Raw genomic sequence first — 21,111 nt, 5'->3', positions numbered from 1 at the left:
GGATACCCAGAGGACAGTAAGCCTAATGGTGAGAGCCCCATCGGTGGTCTGTGTCCTTAACAGAATCAAATCTCTTCCCATCTCCTGCTTCTGAGTTGACTCCCAGAGACGATAAAGGTCAGGAGGGAGCCAGTTCCCAAATATCCCATGACAAAGTGGGACAGGAGGAAGGACTGACAGACCACAGGCAAAGGCTTTACCCAGCTGCTTCTGCTGCACCTGCTCTGTCACTGGGGTTGCCTCTCTGTTTCCGCAGGTGGTGACCATCACTAATCTCCAGGGCCTGGTACTGGGACAGGAATTCTCCATCGAGTGGGCTCTTCCAGTCAATGATCTAGAAAAGTTCAACTGCTACCCTGAGGATCCTGCTGTCTCCGAGGAGAATTGCAGGTTGCGGGGGTGTCTTTGGGAGGTAATGATGAGAGCGGATTACCATATTGATCATGAAATTGTAGAAACTGCACCACCAGTAATTGGCACCTAGAAAGCACTTGTCAAGTATTGGTGGCTTGAATGGTTATCACAACACTGCCAACACACATTTCCCAACTCTGCATGATATGGGATCAGTATTTCTCCCAGAAACTGAGTCAGAAGATTATTGCTTTTCTCATTGCCACTCCAACCACGTTATTCAGATCTCACAACCACATCACTCATTTTTCACAAAGGTAGATACATTGGATATGCATTGTGCACTGAATATTTGAAAACCTTCTTTTTCCTCACTTGGGAATTCCAAAGCAGGAAGGGTGAGGCAAGGCCGTTTCTCTCCATTTGAGCAATAGAGCAAGTGAAAGTGAGGCAAAATAAGTGATGGCTCGTCGATGTCATGCGGAACGATCAGGACAGTGGGAGCAAAGCCTGCCTGGGGGTTGCAGTCTCCAGATGAGGCTGCTGCTGCCACATCACTAATTGTCTGCGTGTACCTGTGTTTTTAAAAATGGGTGCTTTTTTTTTTTTTTTTTTGCTATGGCTTCCATAACAAAGCATCATGAACTGGATGGCTTAGAAGAACGGACATTTTTTCCCTCCCAGCTATTGGAGTCTAGCAATCTGAGCTCAAGGTGTTGGGAGGGTTGAGTTCTTCAAGAGCCATGAGGCAGACTCTGTTTGATTCTCCATGGATCTCTGGTGGTTGCTGGCTGCGTGCGTGTGGCCTTTCTTGCCTTGTTGATGCATCACCCTGAGAGCTGCCTCCATGCTCACCTGGCATTTTCCCTGGTGTGCCTCCGTGTCTGTGTTCAAATTTCTCCGCTTAATGTGGATATTGATCAGGGCCAGCCTTAATGAGCTCATCACAATGAATCATCTGCAAAGACCCTATTTTCAGACAGTCACACTGGCAAGTACCAGGGGTTAGGGCTTAACACAATTCAACCCACAGCAATGGGCATGATGTCTGAGACTTGTCTGTGTCAGCCAACTTCTCCAGTAAATGGAGCCTCAAAGCGTGTTAACAGGAGCTGACCACGAACCCCTTCTGCTGTTCCAGCACACAACTACTCCTGGTGTGCCCACCTGCTTCTATGACACCACCCCTAACTACGCCGCCAGTAACGTTCAGTACCTGTCCACGGGCATCACTACAGACCTTACCCTCTTGGAGGCCCCAGAATTGGCTCGAGCGGTGGAGCTGGCTCTGCCGTTGCCACTGGGAGCTGTGCATCCCCAGCCTGAAGCAGCTACCACCGCGGATCCTGCTTCTCTCTCTGCAAAGATCAGCAACCTCGTGCTGACTGTGACCTACCACACAGAATACATGCTGCAGGTCAAGGTAATTCTGTGTTGCAGATTCTGGTTGTCCATATGAAGTCTTAACTCGCAGCTCTGGATGGGTGTGAGAGCTTGCAAGACTTTTACTCCAAATCCCTTGTTTTACCAATGCAGAAGCCGAGGCCTGGAGAGGAAAAGGTAAGAAAGTTAGTGGAAAGTAGAGTGGGGATGTGACCTTGATCCACCAGGATTGTGAATTTTCTACAATAGCACTTTAAGTCAGAATCCTCAAGGAACAATCCCTTTTCCCTGAGAAAAATGAGTCAGCTTTGTTATAAACACATAGCAGAGGTATTCACTTACTTCCAGTACCATAATTATTTCTCTAGCAGTGGTTCTCAGACTTTAACGTGCAACAGAATCACCTGTAGATCTTATAACCCACACTGCTGGACCTCACTCTCAGGGTTTCCGTTTCCATAGCTCTGGGTGGGACCCAGCCTGGGAATCTGTAGCTCTGACAAGTCCCCAGGTGCTGCTGATGCTGCAAGTCCATGGGCTACACTTTGAGCCCAACTGCTCTGCTCCATCTGCTAGAAATTCAGTGAGCCACACATGTTTTCTACTAGGAGTTTTTCCAAAATTATATTTGAAAAAAACCAAGTGGTATTTATTTTAAAGTTTTTATTTAAAGGCAGAATGATGAGAGAGAGAGAGAGAGAGACAGAGAGACAGAGAGAGAGAGACAGAGAGACAGAAAAAGCTTCCATTGCCGGGTAATTCCCCAAATGACTACAACAGCTGAGGTGAGACTAAGCCAAAGCCAGGAGCCCAGAACTCCATCTGGGTTTCCCACATGAGTGACAGGAACTTAAGTACTTGAACCATTGTCTGCTGCTTCCCAGGCACACTAGTAGAGAACTGGATCAGAAGTGGAGTAACAGGGACCCAAACTGGCACTCTGATATGGGACACAGGTATCCAAGCAGCAGCTTAACCCACTATGCCACAATGTTGGCCCCATATTTAATGAATGTATTAAAATAGTTAATTTTTTTTAAACTTTTATTTAATGAATATAAATTTCCAAAGTACGACTTATGGATTACAATGGCTTCCCCCCCATACCGTCCTTCCTACCCACAACCCTCCCCTTTCCCACTCCCTCTCCCCTTCCATTCACATCAAGATTCATTTTCAATTATCTTAATATACAGAAGATCAGCTTAGTATACATTAAGTAAGGATTTCAACAGTTTGCTCCCACACAGAAACATAAAGTGAAAAATAATAGATGATTTTTTTTTAAATGATGATGAAATCAGAGCAGACCTATTGTCATGTTTAATCCCAGTGAGAGTCAAGTTGGGAATTGATAATTTCTTTTTCTTTTTTTTTTTTTTTTTTTACAGAGGATCAGTTTAGTATGCATTAAGTAAGGATTTCAACAGTTTGCACCCCCATAGAAACACAAAGTGAAATATATTGTTTGAGTACTCATTATAGCATTAAATCTCAATGTACAGCACATTAAGGATAGAGATCCTACATGAGGAGTAAGTGCACAGTGACTCCTGTTGTTGACTTTACCAATTGACACTCCTGTCTATGGCATCAGTAATCTCCCTATGCTCCAGTCATGAGTTTCCAAGGCTATGGAAGCCCTCTGAGTTCTCCGACTCTTATCTTGTTTAGACAAGGTCATAGTCAAAGTGGAGGCTCTCCTCCCTTCAGAGAAAGATACCTCCTTCTTTGAAGACCTGTTCTTTCCACTGGGATCTCACTCACAGAGATCTTTTGCCAGAGTGTCTTGGCTTTCCATGCCTGAAATACTCTCATGGGCTTTTCAGCCAGATCCGAGTGCCTTTAGGGCTGATTCTGAGGCCAGAGTGCTATTTAGGACATCCGCCATTCTATGAGTCTGCTGAGTATCTCACTTCCCATGTTGGATCACTCTCCCCTTTATTTACTCCATCGGTTAGCGTTAGCAGGTACTAGACTTGTCTATGTGCTCCCTTTGACTCCCAGTCCCTCCACCATGACCAACTGTGAACTGAAATTGATCACCTGGAACAGTGAGATGGCATTGGTACATGCCACCTCGATGGGATTGAATTGGAATCCCCTGGTATGCTTCCAACTCCATCACTTGGGGCAAGTCAGCCTGAGCATGTCCCAAATTATACATCTCTTCCCTCTCCCATTCCCACTCCCATGTTCAACAGGGATCACATTTCAGTTAATTTTTAACACTTAAGAATAACTGTGCATCAATTACAGAACTAAACCAGTCATATTAAGTAGAACAGATAAAAAAAACTACTAAGAGGGATAATGTATTAAGTTGTTCATTAACAGTCAGGGCTATGCTGATCAAGCCACCGTTTCCCATAGTGTCCACCTCACTCCAACAGGTTTCCCTCTTGGTGTTCAGTCAGTCGTCACCGATCAGGGAGAACATATGGTATTTGTCCCTTTGGGACTGGCTTATTTCACTCAGCATGATGTGTTCCAGATTCCTCCATTTTGTTGCAAATGACTGGATTTCGTTGTTTCTTACTGCAGTATAGTATTCTAAAGAGTACATATCCCATAATTTCTTTATCCAGTCTATCGTTGATGGGCATTTAGGTTGGTTCCAGGTCTTAGCTATTGTGAATTGAGCTGCAATAAACATTAGGGTGCAGACCTCTTTTTTGTTTGCCAATTTAAATTCCTTTGGGTAAATTCCAAGGAGTGGGATGACTGGGTCGAATGGTAGGGTTATCTTCAGGTTTCTGAGGAATCTCCAGACTGACTTCCATAGTGGCTTGACCAGTTTGCATTCCCACCAACAGTGGGTTAATGTCCCTTTTTCCCCACATCCTCGCCAGCATCTGTTGTTGGTAGATTTCTGCATGTGAGCCATTCTAACCGGGGTGAGGTGAAACCTCATTGTGGTTTTGATTTGCATTTCCCTGATTGCCAATGACCTTGAACATTTTTTCCTGTGCCTGTTGGCCATTTGGATTTCCTCTTTTGAAAAATGTCTATTGAGGTCCTTGGCCCATCTCTTAAGTGGGTTGTTGGTTTTGTTTTTGTGGAGTTTCTTGATCTCTTTGTAGATTCTGGTTCTTAACCCTTTATCTGTTGCATAGTTTGCAAATATTTTTTCCCATTCTGTCGGTTGTCTCTTCACTCTCCTGACTGTTTCTTTTGCAGTACAGAAACTTCTCAATTTGATGCAATCCCAATAGTTGATTTTGGCTTTGACTGCCTGTGCCTCCCGGGTGTTTTCCAGAAACTCTTTGCCTGTGCCAATATCTTGAAGGGTTTCTCCAATGTTCTCTAGTAACTTGATGGTGTCAGGTTGTAGATTTAGGTCTTTAATCCATGTTGAGTGGATTTTTGTGTAAGGTGTAAGGTAGGGGTCTTGCTTCATGATTCTGCACGTGGAAATCCAATTTTCCCAGCACCATTTATTGAATAGACTGTCCTTGCTCCAGGAATTAGTTTTAGATCCTTGATCAAATATAGGCTGTAGATGTTTGGGTTGATTTCTGGTATTTCAATTCTGTTCCATTGGTCTATCCATCTGTTTCTGTACCAGTACCATGCTGTTTTGATTACAACTGCCCTGTAGTATGTCCTGAAATCTGGTATTGTGATGCCTCCGGCTTTGTTTTTGTTGTACAAGATTGCTTTAGCTATTCGAGGTCTCTTGTGCCTCCATATGAATTTCAGCACCATTTTTCCAGATCTGAGAAGAAGGTCTTCGGTATCTTGATTGGTATTGCATTGAATTTATAAATTGCTTTTGGGAGAATGGACATTTTGATGATGTTGATTCTTCCAATCCATGAGCATGGAAGATTTTTCCATTTCTTGGTATCCTCTTCTATTTCTTTCTTTAAGGTTTTGTAATTCTCATCATAGAGATCTTTAACGTCCTTGGTTAAGTTTATTCCAAGGTATTTGATTGTTTTTGTAGCTATTGTGAATGGGATTGATCTTAGCAGTTCTTCCTCAGCCATGGCATTGTCTGTGTATACAAAGGCTGTTGATTTTTGTGCATTGATTTTATACCCTGCTACTTTGCCAAACTCTTCTATGAGTTCCAATAGTCTCTTAGTAGAGTTCTTTGGGTCCCCTAAATAAAGAATCATGTCATCTGCAAAGAGGGATAGTTTGAGTTCTTCCTTCCTAATTTGTATCCCTTTAATTTCTTTTTCTTGCCTAATAGCTCTGGCTAGAACCTCCAGAACTATATTGAATAGCAGTGGTGAGAGTGGGCATCCCTGTCTGGTACCAGATCTCAGTGGAAATGCTTCCAACTTTTCCCCATTCAATAGGATGTTGGCTGTGGGTTTTTCATAGATTGCTTTGATTGTATTGAGGAATGTTCCTTCCAAACCCAGTTTGCTTAGAGTTTTCATCATGAACGGGTGTTGTATTTTATCAAATGCTTTCTCGGCATCTATTGAGATAATCATATGGTTTTTCTTCTGCAGTCTGTTAATGTGGTGTATCACATTGATTGTCTTGCGCACATTAAACCATCCCTGCATACCAGGGATAAATCCCACTTGGTCTACGTGAATGATCTTTCTGATGTGTTGCTGCATTCTATTGGCGAGAATTTTATTGAGGATTTTTGCATCTATGTTCATCAGGGATATTGGTCTGTAATTCTCTTTCAGTGCTGCATCTTTCTTTGGCTTAGGAATTAAGGTGATGCTGGCTTCATAGAAAGAATTTGGGAGGACTCCCTCTTCTTCGATTGTTCTGAATAGTTTGAGAAGAATTGGAGTCAGTTCTTCTTTAAACGTCTGGTAGAATTCAGCAGTGAATCCATCTGGTCCTGGGCTTTTCTTTGTTGGGAGGGCCTTTATTACTGTTTCAATTTCTGTCTCAGTTATGGGTCTGTTTAGGTTTTTGATGTCTTCCTGGTTCAATTTAGGCAGGTTGCATGTGTCCAGGAATCTATCCATTTCTGATAGGTTTCCCTGTTTGCTGGCATACAAGTCCTTGTAGTAATTTCTGATGATTCTTTTTATTTCTGTGGTGTCTGTTGTTACATTTCCTTTTTCATCTCTGATTTTATTGATTTGGGTCTTTTCTCTTCTTTTTTTAGTTAGTTGGGCCAATGGGGTGTCAATTTTGTTTATTTTTTCAAAAAACCAGCTCTTCGTTTGGCTGATTTTTTGTAATGTTTTTCTTGATTCAATCCTGTTGATTTCTTCTCTGATTTTAATTATTTCTCTTCTCCTACTAGATTTGGGTCTAGTTTGCTGTAGGTTTTCTAGATCCTTGAGGTGAATTGAAAGCTCATCTATTTGGTGCCTTTCCAATTTCTTGATGTAGGCACCTATTGATATAAACTTTCCTCTTAACACTGCTTTTGCTGCGTCCCATAAGTTTTGGTATGTTGTGCTGTTATCCTCATTTACTTCCAGAAAGTTTTTGATTTCTCTTTTGATTTCTTCTATGACCCATTGTTCATTCAGGAGCATGTTGTTCAATCTCCATGTGTTTGCGTATGCTCTAGGGATTCCTGAGTTGCTAATTTCCAACTTCATTCCTTTATGGTCTGAGAAGCTGCATGGTATGATTCTAATTCTTTTGAATTTGCTGAGACTTGCTTTATGGCCTAGTATGTGGTCAATCCTATAGAAGGTTCCATGTACTGCTGAGAAGAATGTAAAATCTTTAGCTGTAGGATTGAAAGTTCTGTATATATCTGTTAGATCCATTTGGGCTATAGTGTCATTTAAATCTACTGTATCCTTGTTGATCTTCTTTCTGGATGATCTGTCTATTTCTGAGAGTGGAGTATTGAAGTCCCCCAGTACTACTGTATTGGGGTCTAAGTCTCCCTTTAAGTCCGTTAATAAATCTTTTAGATAAACTGGTGCCCTGTAATTAGGTGCATATACATTGATAATTGTTATATCTTCCTGTTGAATTGATCCCTTAATCATGATATAGTGTCCCTCTTTGTCTCTCTTAACAGTTTTTGTGGTAAAGTTTATGTTGTCCGATATTAAGATGGCTACGCCCGCTCTTTTTTCATTTCTGTTGGCATGGTATATCTTTTTCCAGCCTTTCACTTTCAGTCTGTATGGATCTTTGTTGGAAAGATGTGTTTCTTGTAAGCAGCAAATAGATGGGTTTTGTTCCTTAACCCAATCAGCCAATCGGTGTCTTTTAACTGGACAGTTCAGGCCATTCACGTTCAAAGTGACTAATCATAAGTGGTAACTTTGCCCTGCCATTTGCCAAAGATAAGTTCTAATATATGCTTTGAATTCCCTGTGGTCTTTTGCTGTGAGGTTTCCTTCCTTGGTTTCCTTCCTTTACCTTCTTTCATATTGATGACCGTGTTTCTGTGTTTCTGTGTGTAACACATCTTTAAGCATCTTTTGCAGGGCTGGACGAGTGGCAACAAATTCTTTCAATTTCTGTTTGCAATGAAAAGTCTTTATTTCACCTTCATTCACAAATGATAGCTTTGCAGGATATAATATTCTGGGCTGGCAGTTTTTCTCTCTTAGTACCTGGACTATATCTTGCCATTCCCTCCTAGCTTTTAGAGTTTCTGATGAGAAGTCAGCTGTGAGTCTGATTGGAGATCCTCTGAGAGTAATCTGACGTTTCTCTCTTGCACATTTGAGGATCTTTTCTTTATGTTTCACTGTGGAGAGTTTAATTACAACGTGTCGTGGTGAGGATCTCTTTTGGTCGTGTTTATTAGGGGTTCTGTGAGCTTCCTGTACTAGGATTTCTCTGTCCTTCTCCAAACCTGGGAAATTTTCTGCTAATATCTCACTAAAAAGGCCTTCTAATCCTTTCTCCCTCTCCATGCCTTCAGGAACTCCTAGAACCCGAATGTTGGGTTTTTTAATAGTATCCTGAAGATTCCCGACAATATGTTTTAGATTCCTAATTTCCTCTTCTTTTCTTTGGTCTGACTGTATCCTTTCCTGTTCTCTGTCTTCTAAGTCCGATATTCTCTCTTCTGCTTCACCCATTCTGTTTGTAAGGCTCTCTATTGTGTTTTTCATTTGATCTATTGAATTCTTCACTTCAGTCACTATCACAGTTTCCTGTTGTACTAGTTGTTTCGTTTCATTTTGATTCCTCCTTAATATTTCATTTTCACGAGAGAGATTTTCTGTCTTGTCCATTAAGGATTTGTGTAGTTCCAGAATTTGTTTTTGAGAACTTCTTAATGTTCTTATCAATTTTTTGAGATCTGCTTCTTGCATTTCTTCTATCTCATCATCTTCATAATCTTGAATTGGGGTGTCTTTTTCATTTGAGGGCTTCATGGTGACTTCCTTGTTTTTATTACCTTGGTTTTTGCGTTTGTTATTTGGCATATTGGAGATATTTGGTTTCTTCACTGTGGTGCTTTTTCTTGTTATACTATGACTTTAGATTAAGTGGACTATCTGTTTTTGATGGAGCCTTAGGGCTTGAGATGGGTGTGGCCTGCGAGCTCTGTTTGGTGTGCCAAAGGTGACACTCCCAGGTTAGGCGTGGTAAATCTCTCTCTCTCTCTTTCTTTTTTTTTTTTTTGATTCAAAAGGGAAGTAATTCCGCACAGCTGAACGAAGTTGGAGGTAGTTAGCAGGCAAATGATATACCCACAGGAGCCAGAGATCAGAAGCTCTTTCCCAAGGACCACACAGGGAATCTGTTTGGCCCTCAGAGTGGGCTCAAATTCTCCTTCAGCCTCCCACTGGGTTGCCAAAGTTACGGAATTTTAGCGTCTCTGGAGAGTGCTCACGTGAATTCCGTGAATTCTCTCCCCCACCGTCTCTTTTTTCACAGTCTCAGTTCAGTAGCACCACAAATATCCTAATCTCCTGTTAATTCGCCCCGCCCAGAGTCAGGTTTTGCTGCTAGGCTCAGGGCTGGTGCAGACCTGAGGTCGCTCTGCTTATGACGTATGTCCAAGATGGTGCCTGCTCTTTGTCTTGCTCGCCCTTGAGAGGTGAGCGGAGAGAGAGAAACCCGTGTCCACACCAGTCACCTTTTTTTTTTTCCCTCTCTCTCTCTTCCAGTTAGCTTGGTGAAGTCCCCCCCGCCCTGGGGGTCGTTCCCTCTAGTCTCCTCTCTCTGCTTGCCTGCCGGTGTCTCGGGCTATTGAGGTTCGGCTCACCTCACGTTCCAGCGCTGGTGTGTTGAGTCTGCCGCTGGTGTCCCGAACTGTGGGCTCCCATGCTCTCCACGCAGGTCCGCTGTGAGTCACGTGTTCCGGAAGAGTTTCTTCTGCTGTTTCCTCCCCTACTCTTCCTTGAACCTGCAGTATCTCCACTTTTATTAAACTATCTCTCCCCAGACTATCAGTGTGCTCCCTTCCTATTCCGCCATCTTGCCGGAACTCTAAAATAGTTAATATTGAAGTCAAAATTTACTTATGGATGTTGCCTTTTGTCTGAGAAATAACAATTTGAGAAACTTTACCCAAGCATCGATGTGCTAATAATAGTGTGGGGGAGAGGGTGATGGGTCACAGTGATGACGCCTGTGTCTTTGCACAACGCTTCTCACCCTTTGCATTATTCCCCGTACCAATCCTGTCAGGTAACTCAGAACAGCTGGTGGATACCAAACAGGAACCTCTAGATGGAAAGGCTGTGACGTTTATAGAAGCTTAAATAGTAAGACAATCTCAGAGTCCCCGTGAAAACCCAGTTCTCTGATTCCTGACACACATGTGTTCACATGCATGATTTTATTCAGTTGCATGCTCACATACCACACACTTTAACACACACATAAAATCACACATACACTCCGTCCTCAAGATTCTACACATTTGGAGCACATGTTCTTTACTGGAAGGTTTCCCCTGGCTCTGAATGGGTGTTACTAAGACATTATTCAAGGTCAGGATCTGTATCAGGCAGAATGGGCAGGTAGACCTCACATCTATTTAGCGATATTTGATGCATCTTGCTGTGGTTCAAATGGACCAAAACACTTGAGAGGTTTTAGGTCAGAGTCTCCATCGTAAAGTTTTCTTCTTTCAATGGGATGGGAGAGGGAGTAGGAGATGGGATGGTTTGCAGATGGGAGAGTGGTTATGGGGGGAAGAACTGCTATAATCCAAAAGTTGTACTTTGGAAATTTATATTTATTAAATAAAAGTTTTCTGTTAAAGAAAGTTTTCTTCTCTCTCCTTGCCAGATCTACGATCCCACTAATAAAAGATACGAAGTACCAGTACCCCTAAATACCCCTCCCTCGCCGGTTGGCTCCCCTGAAAACCGCCTGTATGATGTCACGATTCAGACCAATCCTTTTGGAATTCAGATTCGACGCAAAAGATCCAGCACTGTAATGTAAGCACTTTTTATTTGACGGCCATTTAAGTGGTTCTAGATTTAATTATAGTGGTTCTAATTAGCTCACCTGCAGTATTAATCTGAGACTATGTAATTATGTGTGTGTTTGCTCGAGTATATCAATTTCCCCCTTCATCAATAGGGAATTTATTTTTCTATGAGTCATTAACTCAAGAATAATTGACTCTTTGAAAAACTAATCAAATATTGTTTGATTTCAGAGAAAGAAAAACACATGTGTGTTTGTTGTTCTTGTTAGGGAGAACAGAAAATGATGTTATAACACACCAGATAACCTAAGGTACAAAGCAGTTCTTCATTGGGCCTCATTAGCAAATAGTAACTGCATGACCACAAAGAGAGGCAGAAGTCAGCAAGAAGAGAAATGACTTCTCAAGATGTTGGCTTCTGTGGACACTTTAGACGGAAAGACTTTTCACCGTGTTAAGCTTGGAAAGCGTTGTCATCTCTCGCCCTTCATCCTGGGGCTGAAGGTCTGAGATGCCCACCCCAGTGGAGACAGTCAAATGTGCGTTTTTCTGGGTCCAGCTGCTGCTCTTTTTCACGGTGTCTGATTTTCTCTGCGTCACTGCCTTCACTAAAAAGTGCTTTGGCAAACCCAGAGAGGTTGTCCTAAAAAATGCACACTTTTCTACTGGAAACGTTTTTTAGACCTCTCTCACCTATACATACATTTATTCAGGCTGCTATGCTGAGCACTGAGAGCCGGAGATAAAGAGCTGAATGGGACATAGTTCTTGTCCTCAAGGAGGCCATGACCTAGAAGAGGAGCTCTGAGTCTCACAAACCACAGAATAAAAATGCAAACACACAACGCTGGTGCTGAGTCATGGCCACGTTTAAGACCTGAATCACTTTACAACATTTGAAGCTAGGTCCAGATTTTCCGTAGTTCACGAGGTTTCTGAATCAATTTAGGGGTTGCACGTTTGCTCTGGCCTGTGTTCTACAGCTCAGCATGGAGTTCTGCCTTTGTGTTGCAGTTGGGACTCTCAGCTGCCCGGCTTCACCTTCAACGACCAGTTCCTCTCCATTTCCACTCGCCTCCCCTCACAGTACATCTATGGCTTTGGGGAGACCGAGCACACAGCTTTCAGAAGAAACATGAGCTGGCATACGTGGGGAATGTTTGCTCGCGATGAGCCCCCGGCGGTGAGTACGGAGGAGTAAAGTTAGTAAACGTATTTTAATTCTTCTGGAACCCGATTCCTCGGTTTTTCCTTGTTTAGATGAACCCTGCTCTCAGCCACAGAGGCCACAACAGGTCATGCTCCTTTATCCTTTAAAGGCATGTATTTTGCCCTGTGAACTATGCATTTTATTGATTTCACAAACCTTTATTTAACATATCTTATGTGTCATCCAGTTGCTAAGTGCTTAGGTACATGTTTCATAAGACACTCCCTGTGTTCTCCAGAGGCTTATAGGCTAGAAAGACAGATCAGTGCAGAAATAATGGTGGCATGGCGCAATCAGTGATATGAAAGAATGGTGTATTAGGAAGTAAAGAGGCTTGGAGGAGGAGGACACAGCTTTTATTTTGGGTGAGAGGGAGAGTCAAGAAAACGTGATATTGAGCTGAATCTTTAACACTGGGGACAAGATTACTGTTGGGTTATTATGTGGAAACAATTTTCTCATTTTTATTGCCCTTATGATTTTTACTACCAGTACAAGAAGAATTCCTATGGTGTGCACCCCTACTACATGGGCCTGGAGGAGGATGGCAGTGCCCACGGAGTGCTCCTGCTGAACAGCAACGCCATGGGTGAGACTAGGCGCATTCTCCTGCACCTTCACAAATGCCTGTGAATGCTCTGTGGGACCCAGGACGTCAGCAGTAATAGACAATCTTAAGGGCAAGGAAAATGGGACAAATTCATGGAGCTTCCATTCCTTCGTGCATTTAATCCGGATTTACTGAAAATTCTAAACCAGGTGTTAGGTATAGAATTGTGATGAAACACGGCCCCTACCCTTGTGTAACCTTATTTTACTGACATTTTGGCTCATTTCACAAAGTGATGTTTGGGGTGCCTGTAAATCCGTCTCTGATTCCACTGGCCGAGGCAAGACTTTCTAAAGGAGGTGGGCATTAAAGAACAAGAGTGAAACCAGCGAATTTTAGGGCAGGTTCCCCCATCTGGGTGATTGACAGCTCCAGGAATGCTCCTCATGTATTTTATTTTTAAAATTTTGTTACAGATATAACACTGCAGCCCACTCCTGCCCTGACGTACCGCACCACAGGAGGGACTTTGGACTTCTATATCGTTTTAGGGCCAACCCCTGAACTTGTAACTCAGCAATACACTGAGGTTGGAAGTGATTCTGTGCACTGATTTTTATTTGGTATTATTGTTATTTTCTTAGCAGTGAGATAAGCCAAGTTTTTATTATTATTATTATTCTTGGGTTATCATTGTTATCTTTCCTAAAAGTCAGATTTTAGGGTTATAGGGCCATCCTTGCATGTTAGCATCCTACGTGTCTCTGGATTATTTGCTAAATAGCGCAAGAATCTCTCATCAGTAATAATCATCCAGTCCCCGGTTTTTCTAGCAGAGGCTGTAGACTATCAGGAAGCTTCAACTACATTTTTTTTTTTTTAATTCATTCCCCGTCTCCACGGTTGTTCTGCATTTATTTGACTTGTTTCTCTTGAGCTGAGCATCTTGCATCAGGTAGTACTCAATAGAAATACTCAAGTTGCTTCAAGTATAAGCCAGATACCTTTCCTTACTTAAGAAATCTTCCTGGATCCATTTTTCTTTTTATTCTAGTTGATCGGTCGGCCAGCAATGACTCCATACTGGGCCTTGGGATTCCAGCTGAGTCGCTACGGATACCAGAATGTTGCTGAAATCGCCAGTTTGTATGATGCAATGGTGGCAGCCCAAATTCCTTATGTATGACACCCTCACTCAGCCTGCGGCTTCATTAGTTATGTGAATGTACAGCTAATTGTATATAACAGCTTCATAGAGACACTACTGCTGTGGCTACTCAGAAGGAACAAAATGTAGCTATGGAACCAGTGTTGTATGGAATACATTGCTTCTTGTTTCCTGCTACCTTTCAAATCCGACTCAAAGCTGAGAGTTGCATAGGTCTTTCAGCAGCAAGGGATGTGATTGGAGGATATTGATGTTCACTGCCTCTTGGCAGGGATGCAGTAGCCGTGGCTGGGCATTAGCCATCACTCTGGGGACTCGTAAGGGAGATTTTGGAGAGATGGATGTGAGGTGACAATGAAAGCAAATGGATGAATCTAAACATTCACTTTCTAAAACACATACACACTTCTTCAAATCCTACAGTGACAATATAGCACCCAGAAAAGCCTCAAGAAATATGGTCAGTTACTGTCAACAAGCAGAATTCCACAAGCAGCTTGGTCTCTGTCTTACAGTTACCAGACTTGCATCACTCATTCCCTTTCTCCACTTTGAATTCCCCTCCTGAGGTGGTGGAGGGTGACTAGTGATCTGTAGATGAGAATAAAATCAAGTGCTACGATGCTCTTGTCAAGCATAGTTTGACATATGTATGCAGGGATAACTTTTTTTCTCAAGATATACAGTCTTACTCTGTGTACTTATTATACAGAAATTAGAAAATATCAGAAAATTTCAAACTGAAAAAAATCCATAGATTACTTTGCCAACACAATCAATGCTAATAATATGTTGGTTCATTTTCTTCTAAGTTTTGCCTTATGCACAAGTCTCTGTTTCTCCAAATAATGGTTATTCAGTCTTAAGGTCATGTCAGGAGATTATCACCTTTGTCTAAAAGGAAGAATCTTTCTTTTTCTAAGTCTTAAACCACTTTAGCTACAGATCCACAATCACAAACTGGGTGAGCTTCATGTGTAGTAAGCTGGGTTGCTTTACATGTCTGTAATTTTATATATTACACATTATCTTATAACTCTCTAGAATATATATATATATATATACATTCTAGGATAAATATATATTCTGTAAAGCTATAATAGAAAATTTTATAATCGAATATTATTTTATAGTTTTCCAAAATATATATATTCCAAAATATGTTTTATGTGATTTTTATACATCATGCATTATTATATATATATATGCATATATTCTGGAAGCTATATGTATATATTCCATATATATGTGATATATATTCTGGAAAGATATAAAATAATGAACTTCTAAATATGATTAAATTCAGTAAGATTACTATAGGAAAAACAAACGCATACAAGTGTTTTGTGTTTCTAAGAGACATCTCTTAGAAATGCCCTTGCATGTTTCCATTAGCACTTTGCTAGGTCCCTGGCATTTGAGATTTGAAGAGTGGGAATGAATTGAGGGAAGGAAGCAGGAGAGAGTTCCAGCTGGTGGAGCAGAGGGAGAAAGCGTGGGGCAGATGAGCCGCAGGCAGGAATCAGGAAGAAAACCCAGTGAGCACAATTGAAAATCCAGTGTGGAGAGGTAATAAGGTGAGAGGTTAAGGGGGCCCAGGACCCGGTCCTGACAGAGCAGGATCCCAGATATCTTGCTTGTTTCTCCCCTCAGGACGTCCAACATGTAGACATGGATTACATGGACCGGAAACTGGACTTCACCCTCAGCCCCAGCTTTCAAAACCTGAGTCTGCTGATGGAGCAAATGAAGGAAGATGGCATGAGATTCATACTTACTCTGGTGGGTATCGAGGTGGATTAGATTCCAGTTCTATAGTCATGGTTCAAAAATAGTACCATTGAGGGAAACTGGATGAAGGAGACCTCTTTGCACATATTCTGCAACCTGTAAACCTGTACTTTTCTATAAGGTTTCAAGAAGTGAATAAAGGAATATAACTATAAGTAGTTTTTAAAATATGACAATTTATAATATATATAATTTATATATGTAATTATATATAATTTATAATTTATAATATATATAATTTATAATATATAATTTATATATAAATATATAATAAATATATAATTTATAATATTTAATTTTGTAACTTGTGTCACTTGAAGGTAACTTTAAAAAAAAGGTTTATTTGTTTGAAGGGTGAAGTTACAGAGAGAGACTGAGAGACAGAGATCTCACATCCATTGGTTCTCTACCCAAATGGTGGCCAAAGGTCAGGACTGGGCTGGGCTGAAGTTAGGAGCCTAGAATTCCATTCCAGATCTCCCTTGTGTGTAGCAGGGGACCACGCACTTGGGTCATCTTCCATTGCTTTCCCAGGAGCATTAGTAGGGAGCTGGATACGGAGTGGAGCAGCCAGGACTTGAACAGGTGCTCATATACGACGTGGGCATTGCAGATGACAGCTTAACCTGTGTGCCACAGCACCAGCTGCCGGAATCCATAACTTTTTCCTACTCTTCCCTTAGGACAGTGAATATAACACCACCAACAGAGAGCTTCTCACTTAGTTCTTTCTCAGAAGGAAGAGCTGTGCTGTCTGTTTGCCTTCGGGCATTACAAACCCCTTATGTAGGTCATCACTCAGCCATGGTTACCATCAAGGAACTTATCTCTCCTTACTTAAACTCATAAAGAATTGAGTTAATATTTAGAATACTAGTTTATTATTTTACATTGGAAGATTGATCTTGGTAAATACAGAAGCAGTTACCTGCAAATGATTCTCCCTCTACCTTCCAAAATTAGTATTACTTGCTGACTTCTTTTTCATTGATTCATTTATTCAAATATTTGGATAGAACTGGCTATTTGAAAAATCACTGTTCTAAAAGTTATGTGTGTGTATGTATATCCTAAATTAGTGAATACAATGTTCTTTTTCTCAGGAATGTAAATTTTTTTTAATCTAGTGAAAGACAGCTAACATTTAAAAAAACTTGGTGGCAATTCAAAATTGTGAAACTGCATACTCTGCAAGGTATCCAAAAAGTTCATGAAAAATGAAAAATCTGTGCATGGATTTCAAAAAATGTTGTCCCTAGACAGACTTACCTATGAATTAAAACTTTGATGTTTCGTAAATACTTTTGTATCACACAGACTAATTGGAGCAGGTAAAAGACACACTGAAGAAGAAATATTGATTTGGCTGGACAAGTTAGGTCACAGAATATAGTAAAGTCTCACTTTCTAAAGGAAAGTGCTACTGCATTCTGACAATGGAATACATTTTTTAAATGTGCTTGAGGGTAATGTCTTATTAACCTGGTTTATCTCCAGGAGTTGTTTCCAAATATCAGTACCCTTTTTTTCTTCCATGATTTTTATGGAGTAACGCCAATATATTCTTTTATCTTTCAACTCACTGTCAACATAGATTTTTATGTCATTGACAAAATCACTCATGCTGTGTCATATTTCAATTTCTGTAGGATTTTCATTTTCTTTCATTGGTTCTGTCTTTGGTTGGTTACTTTCTGTAAAATATAAAGACTCTATTTGTTGACACAGATACCTTTCAAAGAGATGGTGCTTCATAATGGTTGCACATCATATTTTGGGTAACTGTGGCACCCACCTGTTTCAATTCCTTAGGGTGGCACACCCAGTAGACATAAGATAAGTTATCCATGGCTTTTGAATTTTATTTTACTGGTACTGCGATTCGTCATTTGTGACACCAGGATTCATTAATTTTGGGGGAGGAACTTCCTTGTAGATGTTTTTCTCACACTGGTGGTTTGATGTCCTTTCACCACAGGACCCAGCCATTTCTGGTAATGAGACACAGTACCTCACGTTCACTAGAGGACAAGAAAATGATGTGTTTATCACATGGCCTGACACGAGTGACATTGTCTGGGGAAAGGTATGGCTTGGGGGGTGGCGCCTATATTTAATTAACATTACCTTGTATTGACTAAAACAGTCTCTTAATAAAACCTTGGAAAATATGTTGGGCAATTAATAAACTATGATTGAAGACAATCTGCCTGATACCAAGTAGCTCAACAAACAATAACAAAGCCAAGGTAATGGGTCTAATCTCCCAGGCTATTTTTGAGTGCTCTTATTGCCTGGGAATATTCAAATACCGTCATCCCTTACAGATTCCACTTAACAAACATTAAGAGTCCCTCTGGGAGGGATTTTGAAATCTACGTCTTCCAGCCACCCACACTCAAAGCACATTCATCCTCGACTTGGGATGATTAATTAGCTTCTGCATCTAAATAAATCACTACGTCGTGTAGAGTCCCCCATTTCTCTTGTCTTTTTAAACCCTTTTCTGTGGTCAAAGTGCTGATTTCATATGTGTGATACAATAACATTTTGGGGGGACCTCCTAACTCTAGGTAATAGTAGCTCTTGAACCTGACTCAAACCTAATTCAAACTCTGTTCTTTATTATGCTATGCTACTTACTATTGTTCTGGGTATACGCCATGCTCACTTTCAATGTTGCCTTTTCGGCTTACTCAGATAATATCTATACTTGAAGACCAGCTTAAATCATACCTGTTATGAAGCATTCAGCAGCTATCGTAGCTCCTCCTATTTTTCCCTTTTCTGTTTCATTTCCCTAAGAGATTATGACATACAGTTCAGCACTTATGTATATAACCATCTATGAACTCTTAGAAAACAAGCACAACTGATTACCTAAATCTCAGCAGATAAAAATACTGGAAGAGCATATAGTCAGTGTTCAATAAAGGTTTGCTAATTGTATTAGTTAATTAGTGTACATAGTTAATTTCCTGTAATTATAGATGGACTTGCTAGATAGTATGACAGTATAGCTTTGTAACACTATATATTCTTGGGGTCTCCAATAAGTCATAGTATTTTGGCTAAGTTCATGGGCAATTGATGGAAATCAATCTTATTTAGAGTAATCCTTCACATTTAGCTATAAAGGGGATTTTTAAAAATATTTATTTTATTTATTTGAAAAACAGAGTTACAGAGAGAAGTAGAGACAGAGACAGAGGGCTTCAATCTGTTGGTTCACTTCCCAGATGGCCGCAATGGCCGGAGCTGCGCCAATCCAAACCCAGGAGCCAGGAGCTTCTTCTGGGTCTCCCATGTAGGTGCAGGGGCCCAAGGACTTGGGGCATCTTCTGCTACTTTCCCAGGCCACAGCAGAGAGCTGGATCGGAAGTAGAGCAGCCGGGACTAGAAGAGGCACCTACATGGGATGCCAGTGCTTCAGGCCAGGGCTTTAACCTGCTGCGCCACAGCGCAAGCCCCTTTATAGGGAATTTTACTATAGGTTTGTGACAGGTAGACCAGACAGTTGAAAGTAATTTTAAAAAGATATGTTTAAAACAAATTTAGCTAATGTTAATTTCAAAAATGAAAGTTTAAAAATGTACAGAATGAATAAAGAGACCTCAACATAACTTACTTTCACTTAAAATAATTTCGTATATTCAGCCTTTATAATTTAATATGTGACAAAATCTCCCAGCATTTTATGAAGATACATATCTTCAGAGTCTATCATGAAATCTCATCTCTATGTGATGACTTTTAAAGCTTTAACTTTTTGTTCTTTTTCTCCAGGTTTGGCCAGAGCTGCCCAATGTAAATGTGAATGGATCTCTTGACAATGAAGCTCAGGTTAGAATACAATTGTACATGGATTTTTGTCTACCTTCCTCTAAGCGAGTTGAGTTGTATCTGTTTTATCCTAATGGATAAGTGTCTTAGCTTTACTAAGCAGCTCTAACTTGAGTGTCCTTGTTTGCTGGTAATTTCTTGGCAGAAAAAGTACCTCCTATGAAAAACTCAACAAACAGCTAAAATAAAATGTATAGAAGGAACTTACTGATGGAACCCACTCATACATATGCCATTTAATGCATTGCAATTGATTTGAATCCAGCATTGCTTGGAAAAGAATGAAAAAGTCTAGAATGTTTTCACTAGAGGGACATTCTTTATGAAAGTACTGGATTTTAATGAATTATCTACATACAAAAGAAAATACAAGCCAGTTGAAAGCAGTACTGGCCTTAAACTCACCTTTGCTACCACACCAGCCTGGCATCAGCACCCCTACTCTCTGCAGCTCACTCTTGCCTGGATGAGGGATTCTCCTTCAGTTCATTTAGCCAGTCTAGAAAAAGCATTTGTATTTCTAAAGTTCAACTGTTTCGACATTGATTGTTAATTTCCAGTTACTATGATTTAATGTCTAGTCTTACAGGAAATCCTATGTTTAAAAGGGACTTTAAAGCTATTTAACCTTCTTCCAAGAAAATAATGAAATCAGCCTTCCCCAGTCTCTGTGTCCACTAAACTCCGTGTTACAGCAGACCTCGGGTTACTTCCGAAACTGAACTGGACAGACACACATACCTGTTCCTCTCTCCTTCCTGGTCCTCGGATTCTCCCTCCCAGGGAGGCTGGGGCCCCACCCTGAGCGTGTGTGTTACTCTTACAGTGGTCCAGGGCCCACGTTGCTTTTCCTGATTTCCTGAGAAATAGCACAGCTGCATGGTGGAAGAAAGAAATACAAGAGCTCTACACAAACCCTCAGGAGCCAGAGAAGAGCTTGAAATTTGATGGGTTGAGGATTGTAAGTGCACCCTTAATTGCTTTTCTTTGGAATTGTTGGTAGTGAAAATGTGGAGTGGCAATCCAGAGACTGGCAAAGCAGGGAGCTGGACCACAAGGGACCAAAAGAAGGGAGATTGTTACAGAATCTGGGTGTTGAGACCAGGCAATGCTATAATTACTGTGGTCTACCTAGCCATACTTTATCTCGGGGGAGTTAGAGCCAGTGGAGGAGCTGTGCCACTGCTGCAGATGCCAGAGCATGAGAGAGAGGAAAAATTCCCGGGGTCCTCTTACCTCTCATCCTCCAGTCTCTCACCAGCATCCCCTGTTGGCCAATTAGTGAGGCAGCCTGAGAACCCTTTCTACAGTAGAGGGCAGAGCTGGGACCCACAGGACAGCCATCAGAGAGGTAGACACTCACTATGGGACTGACGCAGAATGCTTTCAGGGGATGGCTTCAGAGACCTGTTTAGACACGTGTTACACAGGCTGTTGGCCTTAGAGCCAACTTACAGCAGGGATTTTTTAGGTCTAGAACATGTGTCCAAGGCACATGTGTTTGTGCT

General features: G+C 41.2%; 1 protein-coding gene across 3 annotated transcripts in view; it reads left to right on the top strand.

Annotated features, from left to right (window-relative positions):
- Positions 1-21,111, top strand: part of MGAM2 (maltase-glucoamylase 2 (putative)) — a 98,021-nt gene that overhangs the window by 42,848 nt on the left and 34,062 nt on the right. For all 3 annotated transcript variants that reach the window (XM_070071389.1, XM_070071390.1, XM_070071391.1), the window contains exons 25-35: positions 257-412; positions 1,496-1,777; positions 10,894-11,048; positions 12,056-12,224; positions 12,744-12,840; positions 13,278-13,390; positions 13,856-13,981; positions 15,623-15,751; positions 17,739-17,846; positions 19,547-19,603; positions 20,430-20,564. In XM_070071389.1, the coding sequence (XP_069927490.1) occupies positions 257-412; positions 1,496-1,777; positions 10,894-11,048; positions 12,056-12,224; positions 12,744-12,840; positions 13,278-13,390; positions 13,856-13,981; positions 15,623-15,751; positions 17,739-17,846; positions 19,547-19,603; positions 20,430-20,564 (1,527 nt within the window). The remainder of the gene's footprint in view (positions 1-256; positions 413-1,495; positions 1,778-10,893; positions 11,049-12,055; positions 12,225-12,743; positions 12,841-13,277; positions 13,391-13,855; positions 13,982-15,622; positions 15,752-17,738; positions 17,847-19,546; positions 19,604-20,429; positions 20,565-21,111) is intronic.

The sequence above is a fragment of the Oryctolagus cuniculus genome, chromosome 3, assembly GCF_964237555.1.
Source record: "Oryctolagus cuniculus chromosome 3, mOryCun1.1, whole genome shotgun sequence".
In the NCBI taxonomy this organism is placed as follows: domain Eukaryota; kingdom Metazoa; phylum Chordata; class Mammalia; order Lagomorpha; family Leporidae; genus Oryctolagus; species Oryctolagus cuniculus.
Note: the sequence above shows the minus strand (reverse complement) of the source record. Positions and strands in the feature narration are given on the sequence as shown.